The sequence below is a fragment of the Chinchilla lanigera genome, unplaced genomic scaffold, assembly GCF_000276665.1.
Source record: "Chinchilla lanigera isolate Chin_1 unplaced genomic scaffold, ChiLan1.0 scaffold00070, whole genome shotgun sequence".
In the NCBI taxonomy this organism is placed as follows: Eukaryota; Metazoa; Chordata; class Mammalia; order Rodentia; family Chinchillidae; genus Chinchilla; species Chinchilla lanigera.
This window is the reverse complement of record NW_004955471.1, coordinates 2,190,890-2,216,910: the sequence shown is the minus strand read 5'-3', so window position 1 is coordinate 2,216,910 and position 26,021 is coordinate 2,190,890. Positions and strand designations below refer to the sequence as shown.

At 40.6% G+C, this 26,021-nt stretch overlaps 1 protein-coding gene across 1 annotated transcript in view; it reads right to left on the bottom strand.

Annotated features, from left to right (window-relative positions):
* Rnf150 (ring finger protein 150) overlaps positions 1 to 26,021 on the bottom strand; it is a gene marked incomplete in the record, with an annotated part of 229,038 nt that overhangs the window by 38,906 nt on the left and 164,111 nt on the right. The window contains 2 exon segments of the mRNA XM_005400865.2: positions 4,026 to 4,236; positions 10,049 to 10,145. Coding sequence (XP_005400922.1) covers positions 4,026 to 4,236; positions 10,049 to 10,145 — 308 coding nt within the window.

The window sequence follows — 26,021 nt, the reverse complement described above, 5'->3', positions numbered from 1 at the left end:
TGAAGATGGAGTGTGCTTTGGGGAGGGCAGTGAACGTCTTCTCCTCTGCTGTCTTTTTTCTATCTCTTCTCTGGAGTCTCCGAACACACAGGGCTATGTGTTTAGGTGTGTTTCTCTTTGTTCCTAAGAAATTTTCCCTGTGGAAGCAAACAGAGCGTGTGTACAGCCAAAGGTTGGGGACTCAGGAGACAAAGTATGTTGTGGCATGATCAGACCTGTGGACGAAGACGGGGAAGTGGCAGTTGGACATCCAGAGCCCTTGCTCAGAGGTGGAAGAGAAGGGCTGATCCCGACTGCCATGTGAGGTTGCAAGAGATGGAAAGTCAGAAACACTAAAAATGTCTCTCTTCTCTACGTCAGACTTGCATCAAAGTCTGGCTATGTAAATGCTTTCCTTTCTTCCCCTTTTCTGGAAGTTGAAGGTGATTCTTTAATGCCAAATTTCCTCCTCTTCACCCTAAAGGTAATCTGTTCCACACTTTCCCCGCAAAAGTGCTGATGTGACTTTGACATGCACTGGATTGACTACACCCCACCCCTTTTGCCAGGAAAGGAAGAACAGAGGTGGGAAGGAGAGTGCAAGCAGCACAGTTTTGATCTTTTAAGAAAATCTGAAGCAGCCATGAATGAGTAATTGAGAAGTGAGGGAGTAACTGTGCTAGCCTATCTTTTGCTCATTCTCTGAGCATTTCTAACCCCGAAGCCAGCAGCCCAGTTTGAATTCTAGCTCCACCTGTCACCAGCTTACAACCTTGGGCCAGTGACTTTGATCTCTCTGTGCCTTCATTTCTGTATCAGTAAAGTGAGGATAAAAATAACGTGTGCCTCATAGAGTTGTGAGCTAAAATACAAGACAGGCTTAAAGGGTGTCTGGTGCCTGGCTGGTGCTGTGTGTCTGTGAGCTGCCCCGTTTCTTCTTTTTCTGTCATTTTCTGGGTCTGTGCAGATGTGAAGAGAAAAGGATAATCTGGAGAGAAGTCAGGGCCAATCTCCACTGGGCTCTGTGTGATTTATAGCACTACTCCACCACATTATTTTTAGGTGGAATTAGAGAGCTGATTATAATGACATTGATGAGAACTTGAATATTTTTTACTCATTTAGCAATATATTTGTGTTTGCTCATTTACTGATTAAACTATTGCTTTGAGGAAGGTCCTGAGCAGTTTAGAAACCTGTATAAAGAATTTTTCCCTTAAGAAGTCTAGAACTATTGTGTTACTGGTTATGTTTATGAAACTCTGTTAGATCACAGTAAGTAAAGCTAACCAGAAATATGTGGTCTGGAAAAATGAGAAGAGTTCATTTTCTGATCTGAGAAACTGTATCTCTAGCCAGCAGTTTTCTGACTGCAGATATGGTCTGATTCCTCCTATCACCTCTTCTCACCTTTGCTAGTACCTTGTTTTAAGATTACCTGCCATGTCTTATTCTATCGTGAGCAGAAGGTTCCTGGTTCAAACCCAGATTCGCTATTTTCACCTCAACCCATTCAACAAACATCTATTTAATATCTATGTAATATGATCCAAACATTCTGATTGTACTTTACACAAAAATAGTGTAGGGATTATAAATTACTCAGATACAGACCATAATTTTCTGTTTCATTTTTGGATGTACTTTAACCCACAGTATATTACATGGATTTCATTTTAGATGCCATTTAACCCCCCACAGTAAATTAAAATACTCTTTCATCTGTCTTCTGGGCATTACTGAGATGTACAAAGTACATTCATGTATAGGGTCATGGCCATTTTTCAAAATAAAGGAGTCCGACAGAGGACACACAGTCTCTTAAAAAATCAAATAATCATTGGATTGAAAGGATAGCAATCCATTTTTTATGTTCTTACAGGCTTAAAAAAATGTTCCTGCCTTACATTTTTTTTTTTGAACTGGTAATAAAATTCTATCAGGTATTCAGTGTACTTTAGTAAGATCTTTAGTGGTTATAGGGTATGCTGATGGTAGATGCCCAGTAACTACAGAAACTATGAGACCATCTTGTGTAGCGAAAAGAGAACTTACGGTTTGACCTGGGTCAGTCATTTACTCCTCTGGGCCATAGATTTCTCTTAATAAAAATTACAAGGTTAACCTGGTAAAAAAATCAAAGAGTTTTTAAGGTTCTCCTAGTAAAATTATTGAAATTTGAGGTTTTTGTCTACCAACACGGTAGACATTGGCCACATGGGATTACTGAGAAGTTTAAATTAAAATGTTCCAGATTTGAAAGACAAAGTAAAATATTTTGGATATACTGAGTTATGCTCTGGTTTCTCTTCAGATTGCATAAATCTTTTGCTGTTTACTAAAGATTTCTGTGGATATGCTGAGTCAAATAAAATATATTATTAAAATGAGCCTTGTGGATATTTTATTTTTGTAGTATGGCTCTAGAAAACTTAAAATCACATGTATCTCTTGCATTATATTACCATTGGATGACACCAGTCTAGACCATTAAAGCAAAGAGATCAAACTATTTGTAAGCTTTTAGATGCCTAATGGTCAATGTTTCAATGCTAAGCTCCTTATAACTCTAAAAGTCAAGTTTTTGAAGTTAAAATTCTTTATAAGAAACCCAATAAGCCTCACCAGTCAGATATTTGTCACCAAATCCTCCAAACAACTTTCTGGCAAAGTTCTGTGAAAATGTTGTTACAATATTCAGTATTCAAAGTCTATAAATCATCCCCACTACATCATAAAAGAAGATCCAGAAACAGGCTCAATGTTAAAAGTGACCATTCTAGACAGCAATGCCCTGACTGATTTTTCCTTCTTTCTGTTATCTTTCCACCTTTACATAATAAGACTGTTGTTTCTTCACCAGAAAATGCATATCCTTACATGTAAGCATAATTTTATAAATTCTGTAAAAATCACAAATATGTAAAAAGAGCCAGATTTAAAAGGAAATACCCCAAGATGCTTCAATCTGATTTTCTGTATCTCTAAATTTTCTACTAGTGAGTAGCTTACTTCTATCAAGAGAAATATGCCTTGTTTAAAAATTGCAATATCCCCCCTTTCTTTTAACTTTAAATCTCACGCTCATTTCCTTAAAATGCCTGAAGCTTTGATCTCTACTGGATTAGATTTAATAGAAGGTACTTTAGATTTTTAAGTCAATCTGGATGGTCATACAGGTATTTGGTATTTTTATAGCTGCCATCAAACAGAACAGGGTTCTATGAAGGAAATGAGCCTAAGGGCAGCTGCGAGATATTTATACACGGTAGTCACTGTCTGGGGTTCAGGTTATACTAAGAAGTGCCTGTCTGCACGGGTGCCATTTTGAGATGGGGCATGGCTCAGTGGTCACTCACAAGGGCCTATTCAGTACTGAAAAAATAACACAAGAAAGTGGTATCATTTAATCCAGGTATGGTGGCACACACTTAAAAGTCCTGGCTTCTCAGGAAGCTGAGGCAGGAGGATAAGGTGAGCCCTGGCACTTACCAGCCTGGGTGGCATAGTGAGGCCCTCTCTCTTAATAAAATAAGAGAAGCACTTATATTAGAGTCCTAGAACAACCGAATCAGCTTTCTGCACGTAGCCCAGACCAGCTTCTACAGCACATGTGCACTCAGGAGGGGTCAAGTATGCATGGATATGTGAAACGCATACATAAGCAGGTGGGCTGTGCCCTATCCCAGCCTTCCTGGGCATGCCTAGCAGGTGCTTCTATCACCTTCCCTTCACCCTCTGAGGCCAGGCCCACCAGCTACCTGCCCCAGGTACCATGCAGAAGGGGACGTGGAGAAAGTGTAGTACTGTGATGTATGCACCCAGGCATCGGGATGTAGTAGCAGGAGTGTGGACATGTACGGCCAGGTCTGCCCTGCTGCCTCGGGAAAGATCAGAGCTTGTAAGTGCCGGGCAGGAATGACTGTTCAGCTTGTCAGTGTCCCACTCACTCAGTATTTTCCTCCTTGAGGAAGGGTACCTTTTTTTCCAATCCCCGCGGCACAACAGCCCTTTAGGCTCCAGGCCGTAAGCATAACAGAACTTACTATTAGTTGTAAAGATGACTTCTCCCTCCTGGGGCGTGGGGTCTGCATCCTGGACCACCTGCAAGGCTCCCACAGTCCGGACAGCAGGGTCCAATGTGACTGAGCTCTCGTTTACTGTCGTGTCACTTGCGCCTGTGATCTGGTTGGTTGGGGGACCTCCTAGGGAGCCCTCAAAGTCGGTAGGCAGGTCATCCATGCAGTCAGCATTGGGCTGCAGGGGACAGAAGAAGATCTATCCTTAGAGAGTGTCATCAATTTAAAGATGGAACAACCTAAATACTTTGTCTCATTGGCAAATGAAGTATTGTTTTTTTCTTGAGCTATGTTATTTAAAAACAGTCTGTATAAGCTTTATTAACACACACACAAAATCTTCAACATAAAAAGATCTTCCAAAGTCTCCCTTCCACAGGTTCCTTTCAGATATAGGTATAAAGTTTTAATTTCAGGAGTAGCAAGATCTCTGCATTTAAACAATTACAGGGAAAATATGACATTTATTTTGTAGTGATAGAACTTGCTTATGTAGCGTTTACTCCCCATGTAGGCGGGAGCTGGCAGCCTGATAATTAGTCCAAAGACTCATGCATCATTTACAAATATACTATGATCTGAGAGTGGGAGGGAACAGAATCTGACTCATTGTGAATTGCTCATTGGAGATGTACACATACACACACAGAACAACAGGGTAAGGCTACTTTTTAAAAGTGTAAGCTGAACTCCAATGATAGAAAAATATTTCTATGTATTTAACTTGGGATACATCTTTTGTGAGAGTCAAATCCTTTAAAACCTTAGCATCTAAAATAAAAGTGAGCGCACCTGTTCAACCACTCCATCACCACAGGGCCTCTTCCCTCACAGTGTCACTGACTGCTTCCCCTTGAACAGCAGAGCAAGGGAGCTCTCTGCCCTGCAAGGCAGGCGGTGTTTGCTGGTGCTGCTGGATCCCTTCCCGTATTATATGATAGGGCAAATCTCACTCTTTGGAGTTTCTCTCTTCAGTTTTAGTTCAGCTGTATGAAGTAACATGAATATATTTCTCTGTTTTCCACAAGAAACTTAAAGTTACTTCCACCTGTGTTTTTCCTGAAGCTGTGAAAATTACTTTTAAAAGGTGGTGGTGGAAGGATGTGATCTTCAGGCACTTAAGAATAGCTCTGACCTGCACTTCAGCTTTGTCTCGAAGGATGACCATTACATCGTTTCCCACTCTCGTCGGATGTGGAGCATGATGGCTAGGAGCAAGGGAAAGTACTGGATTGGCACTGAACTAGCATCACAATGACAATGTTGTATTTAGAGTTCATTAAAAGAGAAACTTTTGTTTTTTTTTGTTTTTTTTTTTTTTTTTTGGTTTTTTTCTGGTACCGGGAACCGAACTCATGACCTTGCACATGCCAGGCAGGCGCTTTTGCCACTGAGCTAAATCCCCAGCCCCAAAAGAGAAGCTTTTAACACATAGACTCACGGGGGATGCAACAAGGAGTTCTAAACTGCTGGACTCATGTGCTAGTTTCTGCCCTTAGTGGGTAAGACCAGTCTCTTGAGGGTTATGCCTGAGCTTCTACCAGCCAGGTGGAAGTCTCCATCATCCCCGAACTTCTCACAGTCAGCTCATTCCTTTCTTCCCTCCTTTCCTTTGCTCCTCTGTCTCTATTGAAAGTGAGTCAATTTATTAAAACTCAATTTTCCAAAAGTCACTTTACAGAATGACCAATGCACTATATTTACTACGTGTGATACAGGCAGGAGCAGCTACAGTTATAAACCTTTTCTCCTCCTGTGAGTCTATCTCTTTCCAGCTTTTCTCTGACTTCAGTCTCTACTCTCGTACCTGAGTGTTTTTTTTTTTTTTTTTTTTAAAAGAAAACACGGGTATGACTTTTCTCCTTTCCTTAGGAGTGAATCACAATCTCTTTAGCACAACAAAACAGATGCTCCACAGCCTGGTCCAGCCTATTTTTCTGCTGTCACCTTCATTCTCCTGTTTCAATGTTTTAGCCTATACTACCCCCTACTCAGGATGACTTTTGCCTCAACTGCCCTCCTTTTCCCATTTGAAGACCTCAAACTGACCCCTGGTGAATCCAAATCACTCTAATTCTCAGGCCAGTGCCACTTTTTCTAAAGAGTGTCCTCCTCCAGGTACTCATCCTTGACCCCCAGCACTTCTATGGCACCTCTCCCCAAGTGACCTCTTCGTGGTCACTTGTTAGTGTCTGTCTTCCCACTGTTCCATACCCAGCATAGAGAGACACGAACACATTATATTGCCCTTGAGTTCCAAGTCTCCACATACTGCTACTGCTAATTAATTAGGTGCTCAGTAAATGTCGAACAGAATTCTACTTCGAAAACTTGGGCATATCAGTATCTGCCGAAGATCAATTAGGGGAGGATTCAAAAAAAGCATTTTAAGAACTGTAAAGTTCTGTGCAAAAGTAAGATATGCTATGTAAAGAATTTTGTTTAGAAAAAGCAATCACATGTCAGGTATGGGGCATAAAATAATTCCACCATGAAGGCAAGGAGTTGGTGGGTCTTTCCACCATCCACACAGAGTGCAATCATATGCAATGACAACTGCTACATTTTTTTTACTTAAAAGAGAATAAAAAATAATAAAAAACATTAGAAAGTATACAGAATTGTAAAAGACAAGATGATATGAATTCAACAATGGTTGTTATATTGCATATTGTCTTAAAGTAGTTGTTCTGGTTGTCAGATATAAGACTGCAAAATTGGCCAAAAAAATAAGCATTAATTATTTCTTTCAATAAACCAATAGAAATCAGTAGTACAATTATCACCTGATACTTTTAAAAATACTGCTTCTGGTTGTTCTTTTCATTTCATGTACTTAATTTTGCGGGACTGTATTTGTTTGCTTAGTTTGTGAGCCAGTAAGAACAGTGCTGTATCCTTAACAGGAGAGAGAGGGAGAGAAAAAAGAGCTAATTATCTCAGTGGGACTAGCGGGTCTGAATAATTTGGCTTTGATATAACATTTAATAGGCTATCCTTCTAGAGGCTCCTTACTTGTATCCTCTCTATGAGGTTCACTAAACAGACTAATATTTTGAAAAGAAATCAAACTTACATACCTCTAAGAAAAACCACAATCATGTTTAAAAAAGATGTCAAACACTGTACAAATATTTAAATTTAGGTAAGTATGGGGAAATTCAGATTGGTATGGGGAAATCCCTCAAGTACATCAGGCGCTCATAGTTAGAACCTGTGAATGCACCAGCTACACAATGGTAATTATCGCCCTATTCATCTCAGGATAGTCATCACTGTGGGAGAAGGTGTTTGCTGTCATGTGAAAGACCCAGTCCTACGGAACCCTAGAGGAAGAGTCTCACACAGTACTACAAGACAGACCTGGACCTGACCTGACCAGACAGGAGGAGACAAAGGGGAAAAAAAACCACTCTGAAATAAAGAATTTTCTCTCCCTTTCAGGTCAGTGTTATACTTCTCTTGGTAAAATATAATGGAAAAAGATACCACTATTAAGGGAATTTCACAGTCTGTGAGATGTGCTCTTATTCTTTAACTCATTGTAAAGAAATCACTTGCTAAATGGAAATGTCCCTAAATCTTGGCTTTCAACATATACAAATATACACACACACACACACACACACACACACACACACACACACACACACATATATGCTTGCAGTACAGTCCAGGGCACAGAGACACCCAGTTAAAAACAATAAAAACAAAATCAATTATCAGACAGTGACATACTTTCCAATCTTCTTGCAATAAGAAGAAATGGTACAGGAAAATTATAAGACAATCACTTTGAGCAGCATAGAAAAAGTTTCAGTGAGGACATAGGACGTGTTTTCTAGTTAAGACGGCTGTGAGCTTGTCCAGTGATAAGGGAAGTGTGAAGAACGGCACGGAGATCCTCTCACTGGTACGTTACAGGCACAGTTTTCCCTATCGCAGAAGGATGGAACAGAACAACACCCACAATCCTTCCAGATTCCTACTCTGTCATCCTTTAGGACAAAAAACAAAGAACCCCAGGGTGCAGTGAGGTGGCCATATGCCCTGGAGATTTGTGAGAAGCAGCCCACCCCTGCTGCCTTATTTTTCACGGAGGACATTCTGTTCTGTGGGGCGAGCTGGGGTATGTGTCATGTTGTTGTTAGGCTGGCCTTTAAAAACCCTTGGCAACATCCACTTGATGCCACTAATGTTTACTTTTCTGGGGGAAAGCGTGCTAAATAGAATCCTACCCAGACCTGATAGGCTTCAAACTATAGCCAGAATGCCCAACTGCCAAAAATCCAAATATTACTGAATTTGGAAATAAGCAAAAAGGCCATTCCATTAATTCTATTTTAGCAACAATTAGCAGTATTTAAAACTGATTTATAAGAAGCTTCTGGAGAAATTATACTTTCATGGGCAAAGTCTGGAGTCAAATACTCTTTAGTATAAAATTTAACTACACAGCGTTGTTTGGTTTTATTGTCCTGATCAAAGAACCTCGAGACTGTTAGGATCTTTGACACTTAGGATGCTGAAAGTATCTTGAGCAACAGAAACTAGGTCAAATAATGCAGTTGTTTCCATTTAATTATGAAGACTCAAGATTTTGGAGACCAAACACACATACACACTCACAAGCATTTATACACATCTCCCCTCTCCTTAGAAGAATTAGTTACAGCCAGACATGTGAAAAGTGCAAAAACTTCGTTTGAATTTTAAAGTCACCAGTATCTGGCTTGAGATGTTTGGTTTTTATTAATGTTTCATGTTCACTGTAATTGACTTTCACCTTGAACGCGCTACACATTTACAACTCTGATCTGAAATTTTAATGCACTGTCTTTAAAATCTAGCTTAGAGCTATATGCATCACACAAGTTGATTTGTGTTTGGTGCATCAACCATGAAAATCAGCCCACAGCTGGCATGGAGGTAGCTGCCACAGGGTGAAGTTCAGTGAATGGATGTCCTCAGAATGCGCTATGTATGTCCTCTCCAACAGCGTCTCCTTGATATTCCTAATGAGCCCTTTGGCACTGAAGAAAACTCTGACACATGATCTGATTCCTCCCTCTTCAGTGACGTCTTGGGGCTATTCACATTCTCTTTGCCATCAACAGAGAAGAGTGACAATGGGCAGGTTGCAGCAAAGTGTAGCTGGGAAGTGGGAGGGAGGCTAGTTTTCTGCATTCTGCTCGTGTGGCTAGAGACAGTGCCTTATGTTTTTCTCACTGCTTTCTGTGTAGTCCATGACTCTGGTGGCCTGGCTTGCTTCCTGCCCTCATCTGTTACAGGGAATATAGCACACAGCAGCTGGTGTTTCACCAGCCACCACTTGCGGGGTTCACTTGATATGGTCCTGGGAAAGCCTTTCCCTGGAGCGCCCAGCCAGCTGGCAGGAGTGTGTGCTCTGGGGGAGGAGCTGAACTTTAGAAGTCATGTGACCCAGCAAAGCCGCTTGATGGCAGTGCCAGAATAACTGGTTCCGGCTCTGCATGCTTATTCAGTGGAGGTCTCTGCAGAGGTCTCAGCTAGGCAGAAACCTTGGGCCTGATTCTCAGCCCCTGCCCTCCTCCCCCCATTGCTAGCCATGTTCTCTGTGAAAGGTTGGTGATGGTGGACAACACCAGCAAGTGTGGCATGCAGATCTCCTTGACGATGGAGCAGGGGTGACCCTACAGAAGCAGCCAATGTACAACGGGCCGGTGCCCCACCTGCCCCTCAGAAGAGCCTCCTAGGACCTGCACAAGAGGCATCCTTGCTCACACACAAATACAATGGGTATGGGGAAAGGGCCATGATGTCCTCAGAGGGAGCAAAAGGGAGAGGAGAAATATTTCCAAACATGGAATGCTCTTGTGGGCCGCCTTAGATGACATCATCACTATGTGATTGAGGGGGACATAGGAAATTCAGGTGAGATGTTTTCTCCCTGCTTCGGGGGAAATTCAGAAAGACAGACATTATGATGCTGTAGGCTGTGCTGTGCTTACCGGGATCCCTAGGGCTTTAAGAATGTTCATCTTGCACATGGGACAGGTGCGATGGTCTAGAAGCCAGGGGTCAACACAGGACTTGTGGAAAAGATGCCTGCAATGAGAACCATACATCTTAGAGCAGTGGTAACTCAGAGACTACCTCGTCCACGGCAGCCCAGTGGCCTGTCCAAAGTCGCTCAACTGCTCAATGCGGGACCAAGATTCGAACCACCTAACTCTTGGACCACAAAGCATCCCGCAGTACCCTATGGCGAGCCCCCAATCTGTCCGGATCCCAGCAGTGCCCTGTGTGATTTGCAAACAACTCTTTCAAATTCAGAAAATGTCCAGAATGTAAAAATAGAGACTTTTCTCTGTTTGAGTAGAAAGAGTGTTTAATGACAAGAATGCAACTGGGAAAACTTGTGCAGACCTTGCAGGATGACTTGATAGAGCCAACTTTAAAAAAATATCCAAAATTTCTTTTTTCATGATTACGAGACTACTGCCAAGTAAAAGAGGATTTCCATTAGTGTTTGGGGTCTAACCCAAAAGGGCCAAAGAGCTCCTGAAAGCATTTAATAACACAAATGACTTTTTAAATTGCTCTGATTGCTGGCCCTCAAGTCAGAAGCCAGGGAGGGTGGTTAAACATTGGGTAATCATTACTGCCTGTGCTCAAGTGCATAGCCAGTCTCCCACGCTAGTTATCACCAGCCTCTGTCTGTCCGGCAGGAGAAAGGGGCACGAAGAGGGCTTCTGAGCGGAACTTTCTGTCAGCTTGGCTCACAAAAGCCCACTCAGAGATCCCAGGAACCATGGGAGTCAGAAGCTTGACTTCAAACTCACAAGATTCCTGACCATGGGCAGAAGCATTCAGAATTTCCTCTCTGGGGCAAGGAGAGACAGAAGAGAGAGGAAGCTGCCTGAGTTCTAGGAGAGCTTTCTTACAACATTCCATCCAAGCTTGGTTCTCAATAGGGCACTGTTCTTAGATACTTCCACCCCATTCTCTCTCACTTTCAACTTCTTTTATACTAACAGTTCTAAAAATCTCATTTGCTTTGCATTGGGCTCTGAGTTCAAGTGCTCCCAAATTGGAGAACAGTTCAGAAAGTGCTACCTTTTATACTGAAATCCAGAAGAACTCAAGCACTAAGGATGGGATTAGAAAGAGGAGAGTAGCAACTAGGACACGCCATCGTGTTTCCTGATTGTTGCTGAGGATGCCCTGCCGATTTATTGCTTAGAAGCTATAGACCACATTCTTTCATTCCTTAATTCACTAGCAAGTAGCATGTGCCAAAAACTGTGCTCAGCATCCAGGACCAGCATTATAGTGACTTGGTTCCTTCCCTTCGGGGCCATAGCAGGGGAGGCAGGCATTAATAATCTGCAAATAGGTGACAGTCAAAGAGCAAAATACACATTACAGGAACAGGGAATTTGGGAGATTTACCCAAGTTCAGGTGCTCAGAGACAGTTCTGCTGAGGAATGACAAGGTGGAGAATTAAGGGCTATGTAGACTTAGAATGTTCTAGGCAGAATGAGTGGTTCATGCAAGAGCCTTGAGCTGTACACTGGGAGGTAGCCATTGCCATGGCAGCAGGGAAGGGCAAACGCGGGGTGTGTGGCATCCAAGTTGTACTCTTGGCCTTACAAAAAGCAATACTGATCCCCCTAGGTTCAGGCTCCGCCCCTCACAAATTCCTAATCTAAACTTCCTAAAAGCTGGTGTTGCTCTTGGGAAAAAGTCAAAGATTCTGGCCCCTGTGATGATTCTCAACAGGTAGGTGACTCATGTGCTTTCTGCAAATGAGTATGACGTGGGATGGTGGTGGGACCAATCCTGTGCTACTTTCACATGCAGATAAGTCAATTAATGTCCTCAGCTCTGAGTCACCTCTCTAAAATGGAGATATATGAATCCAATCAGAGAAGGCATCTCCTGAGGTGAGCCACAGTATCTGGTTATTCTCCAACATCCTCTGTTTTTCCTCTACTGTCATTCTTGCCTCCCTTCTCTCATGGTTATTTTTCATGTGCCATCTTGGTGAAGGTATCAAACCCAGCTGTTCAATCGACGACAATCTACATGTTGTTATGAAGGTGCTCTGCTCACGTGGAGAACACCTACAGTTGGTGCACTTTAATTGCTTATCCTCTCCAATCTGGGTGGGGCTTATCTAATCATTCCAAAGGCCTTCAGCACAAAGCTGAGGTTTTCCTGAGAAGAAACTCTGTCTCCAGACTGTAGCATCAGCTCCTGCACATGGATCTACAGCCTCTAGGATTGCCCTGTAGACTTCAGACCTGCCAGACCTGCATCCATGTCCCCGATTCCTTCAGACATCTCTCTGTACATCTCCACCTCCATCTCCCACTGGTTCTGTTTCTGTAGGGAACCCTGACTCAGACATCGTCCAATCAGCATATGGCTCAGTGACGGCCTCATCTTCATCTCCTCGGTGCACAGCCACAGCCCTATCATCTACAACGGCTTCCGGCACCCAGCGGAAGCTGCGCGAGCGGGTATTTGCTTCTCTGAGGAACTACGCCACCTCACGTCCTTCACTCGGTCAGCACCGCGCATTCCCTCGCCCTTCCTAAGTCTGTTCCACTCACTGCTTTTCTCGGCACAGCTCCCTTGTTCATCATCTCATCATCTTCCTCTCCGTGGTTACTGCATCTAAAGTGCTCTCCAAGCTGCCAGGCCTTTCCTGTGCTCTTCATCCCACTCGCTGTTGGCAGATTTATCTTCCAAAAATAGAGCACTAGTTACATCACTCTCTTGTTCCATTCTGTTCTGTGCTGGGAGCTGGGTATCAAGATGGATAAGACAAGGTCCCTCCACAGGCACTACCTCAAAAAGTACTGCAGACCTCTAGCAGTTTTTTGTTAACTAAATGGGGAAAGACCATCGAAAGCCCATACTCCCGGATCCACTGTGTTTAGGCTTTTCAACCGTTGGCAAGTTACCCTAGCTCTCAAACATAATATTTTATCTTATAGTTATGGGGTTTGCAAGTGAATGAGTCTGGAGGTGTCTACAATGTTTGTGTGTGTGTATAAGAGAGAGAGGAGAGAGAGAAGAGGTAGAGGGAGAGGAAGGAGGAGTGGGGGGAGGGAGGGCAGGAGAGAAAGAGAGGGCACACAAAGTTTAAAATATAAGTTCTGGCACTCCTGAATTGTAAGCTTCCATTAATCTTAACACCACAGGATTACATCTTAATTTTAGATATGTGATTACTGTGATTCCTGCTCTATAGTATACTGTTTTCAATGTAGAAAACAAGCAACCACAAATGTTAAAAAAATAAAACCAAAAGTGAAAAAGAAAAAAAAGTGCTAAAGTGACATATAAGATGTTCAAAATTATTAACTGACATTCATTTACTTCTTGCACCATATTATGCAAACCATCAAATATGATAACTACATTCTTATAATTGGGATTGTAACTTTTCTTTCCTAAACAGAAAAATAAGTCATCAGATTGAACAAATACAGGAATAGGGAAAAAATCTGGAGTTCAGAGAAACATACCAAAAATTCAGTAAATATCTCTATGGCACAGTAAATCTCATCTTACTTCTACGATTCATAGGAGATCACTGCCCCTTCCCATATTTTAACAAATGCTGCATAAGAAAGGACATGCAGAGAAAGGAGGACAATGTACTCATCTCTCTTAACAATCCTGACAAATTAAAAATCCACCAGAAGACTGATCAAAATTGGTCTTCCTATTCGCTGAAGGGAAGCAAACATTCTAGAAAGAGTTCTTCAAACATCTGACAAGGGAGAATGCAGACAACTGCTGACAGTGCTGAGATAATTATAAAGAATAAATTCTCCACTTTTTTTTTTAGCAGTAATGACAAAGCAAGCTAAATAATTTCCACATCTATTGACTCCTGCTTCTTGTTGTTCTTTCACCTACGTGTGTGATTCTGTCAAAAATTAAATGTTATTTCTTCTACCACCTGGAGAAGGAAGGGGGGTTATTCTGTCCTTGCCATCCTGTTCAGCTTTATAGGCTTGTTCTACCCGACACCCTGTAATTGAGATTAGGATTCTGTGGGTTTTGGCACCAATGAAAGCTGTTTCCTTCTTCTTAGTGAAATGCTTATTGAAGAACATGAGTCACTCAGGCATCTAAGAATCCCATATTCCTAGGTAACATCAATTATCTGAAAAAGATACCCAGTGCTTCCATGGGTAGCTGAAACTTTCTCAGAGCTTCTGAATCTTATTTGCAGAGTTGTCAATGAAGTAAGATTGAATTTTGAATGAATAAGCACTAGCGTCAATATCCACCATTCACTGTATCTCCATTATGTACCAGGTATGTTACATCTATAATTAATTCACAACTGTTGTTTAAGGTAAAAATGCAGAGGAGGACGCTGAAGCTCATTAAGGGAAATTATACAAGGAGCTGGGAAGGTGCAGAGGTAGGGCTCAAACCAGTTTACTCCCAGTCCTAAACTCACTGGTTTTACCTAATTCTATCGCCTCCCGCTCCCCACAGTCCTGGCTGGGAGTAGTAGTTGGACGTAGTCACATTTTAATTATTCCTCAATGTATTTTGTGCTCCTGCTTTGAGCATTTAACATCCCTGAGCCTTTGTTTTTTCATTTATTAGATCAATGTAATAAGTGCACCTTATCTGAGGCAATCAACTTAGCTCAGTTTGATGGACTGTTCCTCTTAAATGCTAGCTTTTCCTCCTAAGCACATGGGAAGATTATAAGCTTTCCTGGTGGTAGTCATGGTCATGTGACTAGTTCTGGCCAATAAGCTATAAAGAGTAATAAGAGACTTCACCTCAGGCCATGGCATGTAATCATTAACCTGTCAGTGAACAAGTTCGTATCACTTCCAATCAGCCGACTCCTTCCACAACGCAGTGGACACTCAGTGCTATTAGGGAATCCTTGTTGTGCTAGACACTGAGAGTTGGTGTTTTTTTGTTACTGCAGCAAAGCCTGGCTTATCTTGACCAGTAAAATACCTTAACGAGTGGGTGTAAGGATCAGATACTTGTTTGCAAAGTGATTATTTGGTAAGTGTTAAGTGGGTAAGAGTTATGTTAACTATTTTAAGTGATGGAGATACATTATGAAAAATGACAAGTTACTAACAGATAAAAGTCAAATGCCATGGAATTGAGGGAAAGGAGTAGCTTGTGAGGAAATTAGGGAATTATAGGATATAATAAGGTTTTGTGCAGCCTTATTTTGTACAGCCTTCAGGGAAGAACCCTGAAATGTAGAGACTGGAGGAAAGAACTTCCAGAAAAAGGACATTACATGAGTGAGGGTAAAGAAACAGTATCATGACATGTGTGGGAAATTTAGGTGAGGTAAAACCTGGGCTATTGTAAACATAAAAACAGAAAGTAAAGTTGAGCAGGATGGGCCCAAGTCAGCAGTCTGAAATAATCCAGATGGACCGTGTGGCAGAGGTACGAACACTGAGGAAAATAATCGTGGATTTTTAACTTTTCCTCATTCCTTGAGGTGATGGGCTTACCACCAAATTATTCCCTCCTCTGTGATTTCATCTTTCTATGTCTCCTACGTGGACAGCCCTTGTAACGGAGAGGAGGCAGTCACCACTTTGGTGCTCTGTGTAGATCAAGCCAGGTGAACAGACACCTGCCCCCTCCTACCACAAACTCCGGCCCCCAGCCCCAGTGCCTTCCCGTGGGTACAATCCTGCTATTGTCCTGAACTGGATCAGAAATGGTTTGAACAATTAGGAGAACCTCTATTTCTCCGATTCTCCTATTTAGGTTGTGTAAACATCATTTAAAACCAAAGAGAAAATAATTTGAAGGCAACAATATGCAATGTAACAACCATCGTTGAATTCCTACCATCTTGTTTAGTGAAGCTCTGTGTCATTTCTAATGTTTTTTAAAATTATTCTTTTATTCTCTTTAATGTTTGATCAATCTTACATTCTTGCATCTGGTAACTGAGCAACTTCGTTGAAGGTAACAATATGTAATATAGCAACCACCGTTAATTTCCTATCAACTTGTTTTGAAATTTTGTACAGTTTTTACTGTTTTTGTGTTGTTCTGTTTTTGTCTTTGTTGTTATTTTGTTATTTTTTTTCTCTTTAAATTAAAAAAAAAAATAAAAGCAAAGAGAATAAATAAGAGGGTAGCCAGCTCCAGAAACAGTAGTAACAATATTCTGGCTGTTATAAGATGTAATTCCTGTGTTTGACAAGCTAACCTGATAGGGCAGAAAGGGGGAGGTGGGGAAGGAGAAGGAGCAGCAGGAGGGGAAGGGAGAAAGATATTGGGCTAGACTTGGGCTCCTTGGGGTTCTGAGGTACGTGGCGTAGAGTGAGTTAGGGGCATGTGATTCAGATGCTTAGCCAGAGCCATATTCTCCGAGATGACAGGTCAGCACAGCTCCCATGTACAGAAGGGGTCAGGTGGGTGAATTTGCCAGAGTCACTCCCACACCAGTGGAACAGTAGAAAGAGCAGCTGTTCAAGGGGCAGGAAACCTGGGAGGGCTTCGGGCCCTGTAATCTACCTCTCTGAGTCAAGATTTTCTTGTAATAAAATCCTGGGGCTATAATGATATCAAACCTATCTATATTACAGGCTGATGTGAGACACAAATTAGACATTATGTGTAAAAGGGCTTTCTAAACCTCAAGAGAGTGCTTTTTTTTCAAAGTTATAGTACTGTAACACTCAGTCAATTATTTTACCCAGTCTTCCATTATACAGGGTTTAAATAGGGTGAAAGAAAAACAAACAAAACAGTAAAACAAACTACATCAGATCTTCTAGCTATTAAACTTGATTTCTTATTAAACTCCAGTGGAAGACACTGATACTTGGGGAATGCAAGGACCCTCATTGTACAGCATGTCTGGGTCCTTGGGGCGCTGACAGAGGCAGGCTCTATACTCAGAACTTGACGCTGGTGTAATTATACCATTTGGGCAGCAAAGCTGGTTGGCATTCATCCTGTGTGTGTTCCAGTTGATTAAGATAACTGGGGACTAGGATATTTGAAGTCAGAGTGCCATATTTAACAAGGTTATTGCAGTGCAGGCGTCTGTCCTAAGGCGGCACTGGCTCCGCCACCAAGACAATGGTACTGAATACACCTGACACGATCTACCAGCACTGCCATCTTCTTTCATTTTCCTTCCTTTGATCCCCTAAGTAAATGATATCTCGTCATTGCCAGTGTATGGAGGCGGTAGACAAAAAATCTGGAATCAAACAAAAACGATTAGAAGCAGATGAATGGATAAAGTATGGCATTTGTATACAATGAAACACGACCCTGCCATAAGGGATAAACGAGTCATTTGTAGGAAAATGGATGCACTCTGAGACCATAAAGTTAAGTGAACTAAATCAGATATGCAAGTTTAAATAGCATATGGTCTTTCTTCCATAAGAAACCCAAAATATAAATAAAAGATAGATAGTAATAAGTAGTAAGATAGGTCGTTTGCCCATGGAAAGTGGACCAAGAGGTGCAGGGAGAGGAAAAGGAGGGGAGGGGAAAGGGATAAAAAAAGGAATTGGGATGTGTGTGTACATGTACCAAATCCCCATGAGGAATGTGATCATTATGTACCTCAAATATGTACACAGGAAGGTCCCAGAGAGAGGGAAGAGGAAGGGAATAATGAAAGAATTAAGATGTGTTATGCACATATACCAATTCCCCATGAAGAATGTAATGTTTTGTACTGCAAACACATACTAATAATAAGAATTAGAAAATAGCATCAGCAAACTTTGAATTTAAATATTATACAATTGCGATTGCTGGAAAGGTCAACTATTTTTTTTTTAAATAGCTTTTTGGAGGTTTAAAATACTTTTCATTACCTTACATGAAGTTGTAGTCTACAACAGAATGCTGCGTACATGTTAAGAAAGCTCGATGATTTCTTACTGTAGGTGCAAACACAGGTTTGCACAAACCACCTGCCCCACCAGCTCAGGAAACCCTCTCCTGCTTCTCACCAGTCAGCACCCACTCCCTGCCATGGAACTAGTCTTGCTTGTTACTGAATTTCCTATGAATGGAATCACAGAGTATGTATTCTCCCCTTGTTGCTTTAACTCCAAAAAATGTTGTTCTCACCTGTTTGTGTCTTGATGTGCATTAAAAATTATTTTTATTGCTGAGTATTCCACTGAAGAGATGTACCACAGCTGGTGTACAGATTTGTCTATACTTAGACTGTGGGTTATTTTCATTTTCTGACTATTATTAATAAAGGTGCTATGACCATTTTTGTACAAGGTATTCATTTCTCTTGAGTACTTATCCAGGAATGGAACTGCTATGTCACATAATAGTATGTAGTTAACTTTATTAGAAATTGTCAATAAATTACCATTTTAAACTCCACCAGTTTAACTTTTTATTTGGCCAAGTATGCAAAGCTATGTTCCTGAACAAAAGGGCTTTTAAAAAATGTTTTTCATAAATAATGATGATTGAGTGGAAAGAAATATACCATCATAAATCTTCAGATAAATTTCAAAAAAGTAGTTAAATCAATCAATTATTTATTTCCATACAGGGAAGGATTTAAATATGGAGGTAGAACTAAAACACAAAGACAAAGCAAAAACAAGACAAGGATGTCCATCACCACCACTCCTGTTCAATATGATATTTAAAATTTAGCCACAATAATCAGGCAAGAGGAAGAAATAAAATGGATAGGTATAGTAAAAGATAAGTCAAGCTGTCCTTATGTTTAGATGACATGATGCTGACATACTAGACTCAGAAAATTCCACCAAGACTCCTAGAACTAATAAACAAATTCAGCAAGGTAGGAGGATATAAAATTGGCACACAAAAATCAATAACATTCAATAACGAATCCACTGAGAAAGAAATTAGGAAACCAATACTATTCACAGCAGCTTCAAGAAAAATTAAATACTTAGGAATTAACCTAACCAAGAAAGCAAAAAATTTCTATAATAAAAACTATAGTACAGTACTCTGAAAAAGAAGATTGAAAAGGACATGAGAAAATGGAAAGATATTCCTTATTCCTATATAGGCAGAACCACTATTGTCAGAATATATATATTAATGCAGTCCTAATCAAAATACCAACAGCATTCCTCATTCCTCACAGAAATAGAGAAAAACAATCCTCAAATTTATACAGAACCACAAGAGACCCAAAATGGCAAAAGCAATCCTAGGTAACAAGAGGAAAGCAAGAGGTATCACAATCCTGGATTTCAAGTAATATGACAAAGCTATAGTGATAAAACCCCAGCATGGTACTAACACAAAAACAAACATATAGATAACTGGAACAGATTAGAGGATAGGGAAACCACCATAGGCACATTCAGTCATCTGATCTTTGACAAAGAGGTCAAAAAAGCTGAAAGAAAGATAGGATCTTCACTAAATGGAAGAATGATAGCCTCTTCAATAAATGGTGCTGGGAAAATTGGATGTGGACATACAAAAGACTGAATTTAGGCCCATACCCTTCACCATGTACTAAACTAGAATTAAAATGGACCAAATACCTAAATGTTAAAATAGAAAGACTTATTGTACTGGCAGATAAAATGGGTAAAACTCTTGAAGACAGGGACAAGTAAGGACTTTCTGAACATAACTCCAATTGCACAAAAAATAATAACGTCAAGAATCAACAAATGGGATCATACCAAATTAAAAAGCTTTTGGCACAGGAAAGGAAATAACCACCAGGGTGAAGAGACAACCTATAAAATGGGAAAATTTTTTTGCCAACTACTCCTTGGACAGAGGGCTAATACCCAGAATATATAAAGAACTCAAGAAAAATGGGACCCTACAAAATAAAAGACCCAATCAAAAATGGGCAACTAAAATGAATAGAAACTTCTCAGAAGACGACATACAAATGGACAAAAAATACATGAAAAATATTCAACATCTCTGCCATAGGGAAATGCAGATTAAAACAACAAGGATGAGACTCCATCTTACTCTAGGAAAAATGGCTACTATCAAGAAGTCAACCAATTACACATGCTGTAGAGATGGTAGGGAGAAAGGAAACCCTTTTTCACTGTCGGTGAGGCTTAAACTGATACAACCACTATGGAATGCAGTGTGGAGATTCCTCAAAACACCTAAGCATAAAAATCACATTTGGCTCAGCTATTCCCTTTTGAGGTATCTTCTCAAAACAGTTAAAGACACATATTAACCATGTGTATAGCTCCACAATTCATAGTAGCTAAATCTTGGAAGTGGCCTACATGTCCACCAACAATGAATGAAGAAAGTGTGTATTTATATATAGTGGAGTACCACTCTCCATGAAAGATAAACTTGAACTATTCATTGGGAAATGGATGCACCCTGAGACCACAATGATAAGTGAAAGAAATCTGACATATAAGCTTAACTGTCTCATCTTCCAAAAGAAACTGAAAATACAGGTAAGGAACAAAATAAAAGACAACAGGAAACAAGTAGATCCTGCAAAAGGGAAGGAAACCAAGAGACAGAGGGAGGACCGAGGGAGGGGATGAACAAAGAAGAATGAAGATGTGGTGTGTACTATGTATCAATTCCCCACAAGGAATGCAATCATTATGTACTGCAAGCACACTGTAAATATAAAAATTAAAAATAAAAAATACATACAAATAAAAGTAAAAAAAACCCCACAGACAAAAATCCATAAATTTTATAATTTTTCAACTATTAATAAAAAATCATAAAACCAATAAAAACATTTAAAGTGAGAGAAACATTATTTACCAAAAACGTGAGGGCAACATGTTCAACTTACTTACTATCTGTATCACATTTTATCAGTTCTAGAGCATATCACCTCTATTTGGACATACTGGAAATGAGGAATAACCTACGATAATGTAGTATAAAGTGATATACAAAGAACTTGGGTCAGTCAACAGTAATACCCCAGAGAAATCAAAGATACAGTATAATCATTAAAACTACCCTAATATTTGGCTATCAGGGGAGAAAGATGCCTTAAAAATGCAGTATTTTTCAGTTTCAGGGGAGCAGTCATCGCAACATTCCCCCATACTGAGGGATCAGTCATCACCACCTTCCAGGAAAGCAATCACAGAACTTTTTGAGTTCCTTTAAAATCATTTTTGACCTGGTAAATTCACTTTTAAGAGTATGTCTTAAGGGATAAGTACACAGACAACTAAGGTCATGATTGCATAATGATAGTAGGTGGAAGCAACTTAAAGGCTGAACAAAAGAAAGGAAGTTAAAGTTTGATCATGAACCGTTATACACCACTAAATTACTTGTAAATAATTCCTAAAGTTATAGGAAAATGCTTACTTTTTAATGTTAACTGAGGGAGGAGAACAAAAATTAAACTGTTTTACTTTGCAATGTTTAAAATATATGCTGCTGATACATGAATTATGAAAATTAAACCAATAATAATCATTTCTAGGTAATGAGAGTATTTTTATTTACTTCTTTATATTTTTCTCTATTTTCGGAGTTTTTCACAGCACTGGGTCCTTGAAAGTTATTTTTAAAAACCCCACATTTATAAACAAGTAACCATAAATAGAAAGCCCGGTAATCTAATTTGCATAGCATGGGCATAAAGAGTAAGCCAAATCTGATGAATACAGCTCATAATCATCTCTCTTTTCATAAAAGGGAACTTGGAAAAATCTGTTACTAATCAAGCATATGTAAGAGGCACGGCAGGGTAAATGAGGACAGGCCATTTCTGCATGGCTAGAAAGCGCTCCTTTGTTTTCTACTTCACGAGGTACAGGGCTTGTAATCAGAATCCTGATCACATTACAGACTTCATAAAATTCCTTTACTTATAAAGACCTTGGTATTTTCTGTCGGCTCAGACATTCACTTTGTTTGACTCATCTTAAAATCAGACAAGCCCCTGGGTTTAAAAATCTTAAGGGGCCAGTGTCTATTTTTATTGATTTCAGTAGACTCTTTGAATTTTCAAATGGTAAATGCTGTTCATATTTCCACTGGGTTATACTTTTTCCTGTTATGTTATTTATTATGACTAAGTTGTGCCTGGTAGGTAGCACTGACGAGAAGCCCCCTTCTCCCTTAAAAAGTGACACAAATGAATACCAAAAGCAAACTTCGATTTTGCCGTAGGTAGTTACAGATCCACAACATAAAAGCCACATGTGGATTCTGGGAGGAGTAGGAGAGGCTGCGATAGGCTTGGCTGGAAGCACCTGGGGAGGATGAGGACCCTCGGAGACACAGTGAAGCAACAACCTAAACGGAGGCCTGTTGGACTCAAGCCACTGTTTCTGAGGCAGTTTTGATGTAGGTACTGCGTTCTCCATTGCATCAGTGAATGCCACTAATTTGATTTTAACAAGGTGGAGCCTTCAGCAGGCAAGCCATCCTTTGACCCTTAGGATAGATGCTTATTCAGAAAACTTTATAGAAGGATCCTTCTTGTCTTGGTTACTCTTCTCTTATTGCTGAGACAAAATACCTGACACCCAGAATTAAGGAAAGAAAGGTTTATTTAGCTCACAGTGTGTGGAGGTTTCAGTCCATGCTCAGCTGGCTCCAAGGCAAGGTGGCACATGGCAGAAGGCAACAGTTCATGGCACAGAAGATTGCAAAAGCAACAAGAGCAAAAAGGGAGGAACAGTGGCAAGCAACCTCTTTCCCTCCCTTACACTGTATGCAAACTATCTGCCCTAGGGCAGGTGTAGCACTCACACCCATAATTCCAACATTTGACAGTGAATCATCAATTCTAGAAGCCTGCCCCATGACTGCATGAGGCTTGGGGGCTGTGGGGGGGGGGACATGCAGACACAAACTATAACACTTCTACTGTCTCCATATATTTGACTCTAGATACCTGCCAAAGCTGCATCTCTGGGAGAAAAAATGCCACCTGTGCTTGAACACAGGAATTAATGGAATATAGTATTTGAGAGGTCAATTAATAAATAGACCCATGTTAAAAATATGTATCAGTCAACTGAGAGTGAAAAGCAGCTGGCTGGCTGCTTGGACTGACAGAGCTGATTTATGGGCATCTTCTCATTTATAGACACATGGTATGTCTGTAATGACCTTCAAGGAATTCACTGAAACTAGAACATCCAATTTAGGCTCTGACTTTTCAGAAGCCTTCAAAAATTTGTTTCCAAGTCTCCAGGTCTGTTATCTCTTTTAGATTCTATCTGCCTCAGCCATGGAAATGTCATTAGAAATGTCCTTGCAAGTTAGGGTACCCACTGTCCTAATGTATTCACACAGTTTCATTTGTCCTTTCACCGATACTTTATATTGCACTTATACAATTTATTTTGTTTTTGACTTTTTAGCCTGGAATATCATTATGTCTAAATCTCTACGTCATCTCTTCCAACAGTGATGCTGCTTGTCATGTTCTGATGCCTGTGAAAGAATAGCTTTACATTTCAAGTTAAAAAGAAGGAAATGTTATGATATAGCCTACGTCCCCAATTACAGAAAGGAACTCTTGAACTGATGCTGAAATTTAGCCACATTTGTAAAAAAGGAGACGACTGTTTACATTGTAGGCTCAAACAACTATCTATCCAAAATTGCGTGCTGCCCACATGACTCAGGTGTGGGAGTGTTTTTGGGCTGAAAACTCTCCAGAGAAAGGCTTAGAAAGACAAATAAAGCTGGCCAAGTGTGTGTGTGTGTGTGTGTGTGTGTGTGTGTGTGTGTATGTGTGTTGCGTGATAAAGAAAATCTGTTGCTGTGCTTAAATCCGTTCCTTGCTTGAGTGATAGTGTGGAAGCTGCTGGATTTGTATTTTCTATTTAGAATCTGAATGAAAAGACATGATGTTTTAAATGCAAACAAATACCGATGTAGCCATCAATCACCAACCGGAGGAATGGACTGCCATTTTCTGCTGGTTTATCCCTCAGACTCTCTGGAATAGATGCATTTTTTTTCACACCCTCGTGCTAAGACTCAAATTCAAGCCTCCAACACATCTGACCCAGACTATGCAACAGTGTCCTAATGGACTCCAGTTTCCTTGGCTCTAGTCACACCCCTCTGAGCCATACTTCTGCCAGTGTGCTATGTACGAATCACAAACCAAACCCTTCAGCAGAGTCCCCAGCATGTGGCCGCAGTGCGGGCCCCTCTTTGGCCATTCAAGTCTTGAACAATCCAGCCCACAGCCTCTCCAGCCTCAGGCCTGACAGGTGCCTTACGTTCCAGAGACTCTTAAGTTACCACACTTATGTCTGCTTGGAGTGGGCTTCTTACCCCAGCAGACTGGAAGACTTCAGTACAAATTTTCAAGCACAACCAGTCAATTTGAATACAACCTTAGAAACTAGGAAATATTCTAGAATGTGAATTAAGGCTCAGTCACAGAGCTATTTATCACAGATTTATTGATAATAACAATAAAAGGTATGCATATAGGTGGGGGTCACTTTTAAATGTTGAAAAATAGTTAGGAAAATAAATTATGGTGTATGGGTACCACAGTTTGGGTCTTGGATGCCTGCACAAGGCCGATGTGTTGTCCGGGTGTGTTCGCCAGCTCTGCGCTATTGGGAGATGGTGTAACTTCTAACAGGTGGAGTGTAGCGGGAGGGCTTAGGTCACCACGTGTGTACCCAATGGGAATAAGGATATATTGTATACCCTTATATATTGTATACCCATGTGTATACCCAATGGGAATAAGGGTATATTGTATACCCTTATATATTGTATACCCACATGTATACCCAATGGGAATAAGGGACCTCCAGCCCCTTCCTCGTCCTCTTTTTTGTCCTTGTCATGAGGCGGGTAGTTCTGCCATGCACTGCTGCCAGCACTGTGCCGAGTGCCACAGGCCCCAAAGCAGCAGGCAGGACTGGATCATGGACTAAGACTTCTAAGACAGTGATTTCCAAAATAAACCTTTTCCTCGTGTAAGTTTACTATCTCTGGTATTTGTTTAGTAACAGAAACTGATTATCAGGAGAGGATATGATATATGAATTTAAAATGGTATCAACAAAGTCTCTGAAGACATGGAAAATATTTTAGGGAGGACTTCAGATAACTTAGAAGGTGCAAATATCCAACAACATGCTGTAACAGCAAAAGAAGAAAAATAAGAATGGCAAGACAGGACAGAGTCAGAGATGAGGCTAAAAATACCTTTAGCTATGAGGGGATCACGAACTTGGCTCTGAGCTTTTTATCAACAGAGATAGAAAACATCTGGGCAGTATCAGAATTCAGCATCTGCATTATAAAAACACTGCCTTTGGTTGGGAAAAATACAGTTATTTCACAGGGGAATTACCCTGGTGATCCTCATGCACAAGCCAGAGCACAAAATCCTAGCAAGACACAATGGCAAATTCTCTAAGAGTGCTGTTCATGGTGATGTCTGATGAAAGCTATGGCATTTGCACCAACCAAGTCAATTCTCCTGTGGGGAGCTACTATGAAATAGTGTGTGTTTGTAGCTTTTTTGCATTTACCTTGTTATTAAAGAGCATTTTAGGAAAACCGGAAGAGTAAGTTGTATTTCAGTGAATCTTTCCAAATAATTTTTTTTGGGTCACACTCTCTGATAAACAAGCTGAAAAGGGAGCTGGAGCCCAGCTAATCCAGCTTGACAATTCGAAGCAGACTTGCCTGAAGGAACAATTGAGGGGCAGGAGTAGAAGCAGAGACCAGTGAGAGGCTACCACAGGAGGCCAGGAAAGATGGGATGGTAAGAAAGATGTTATCAATGGCAATCTGAACAGTATAGAAAGGATGAGTAATATCATCTCGGTGTTGTAAGAACAGCAATAACAGCAAAAACTAAACAGACATAGAATTAGCATTCTTTGTCAAGTTTTAGCATGTGAAAACCAATTTTCAGTCAGCCAACTTAAATTGGCTTCTTCAAGCTAAATTTAAATTTCAAGAATTGACATTTTGTTCTTAATAGA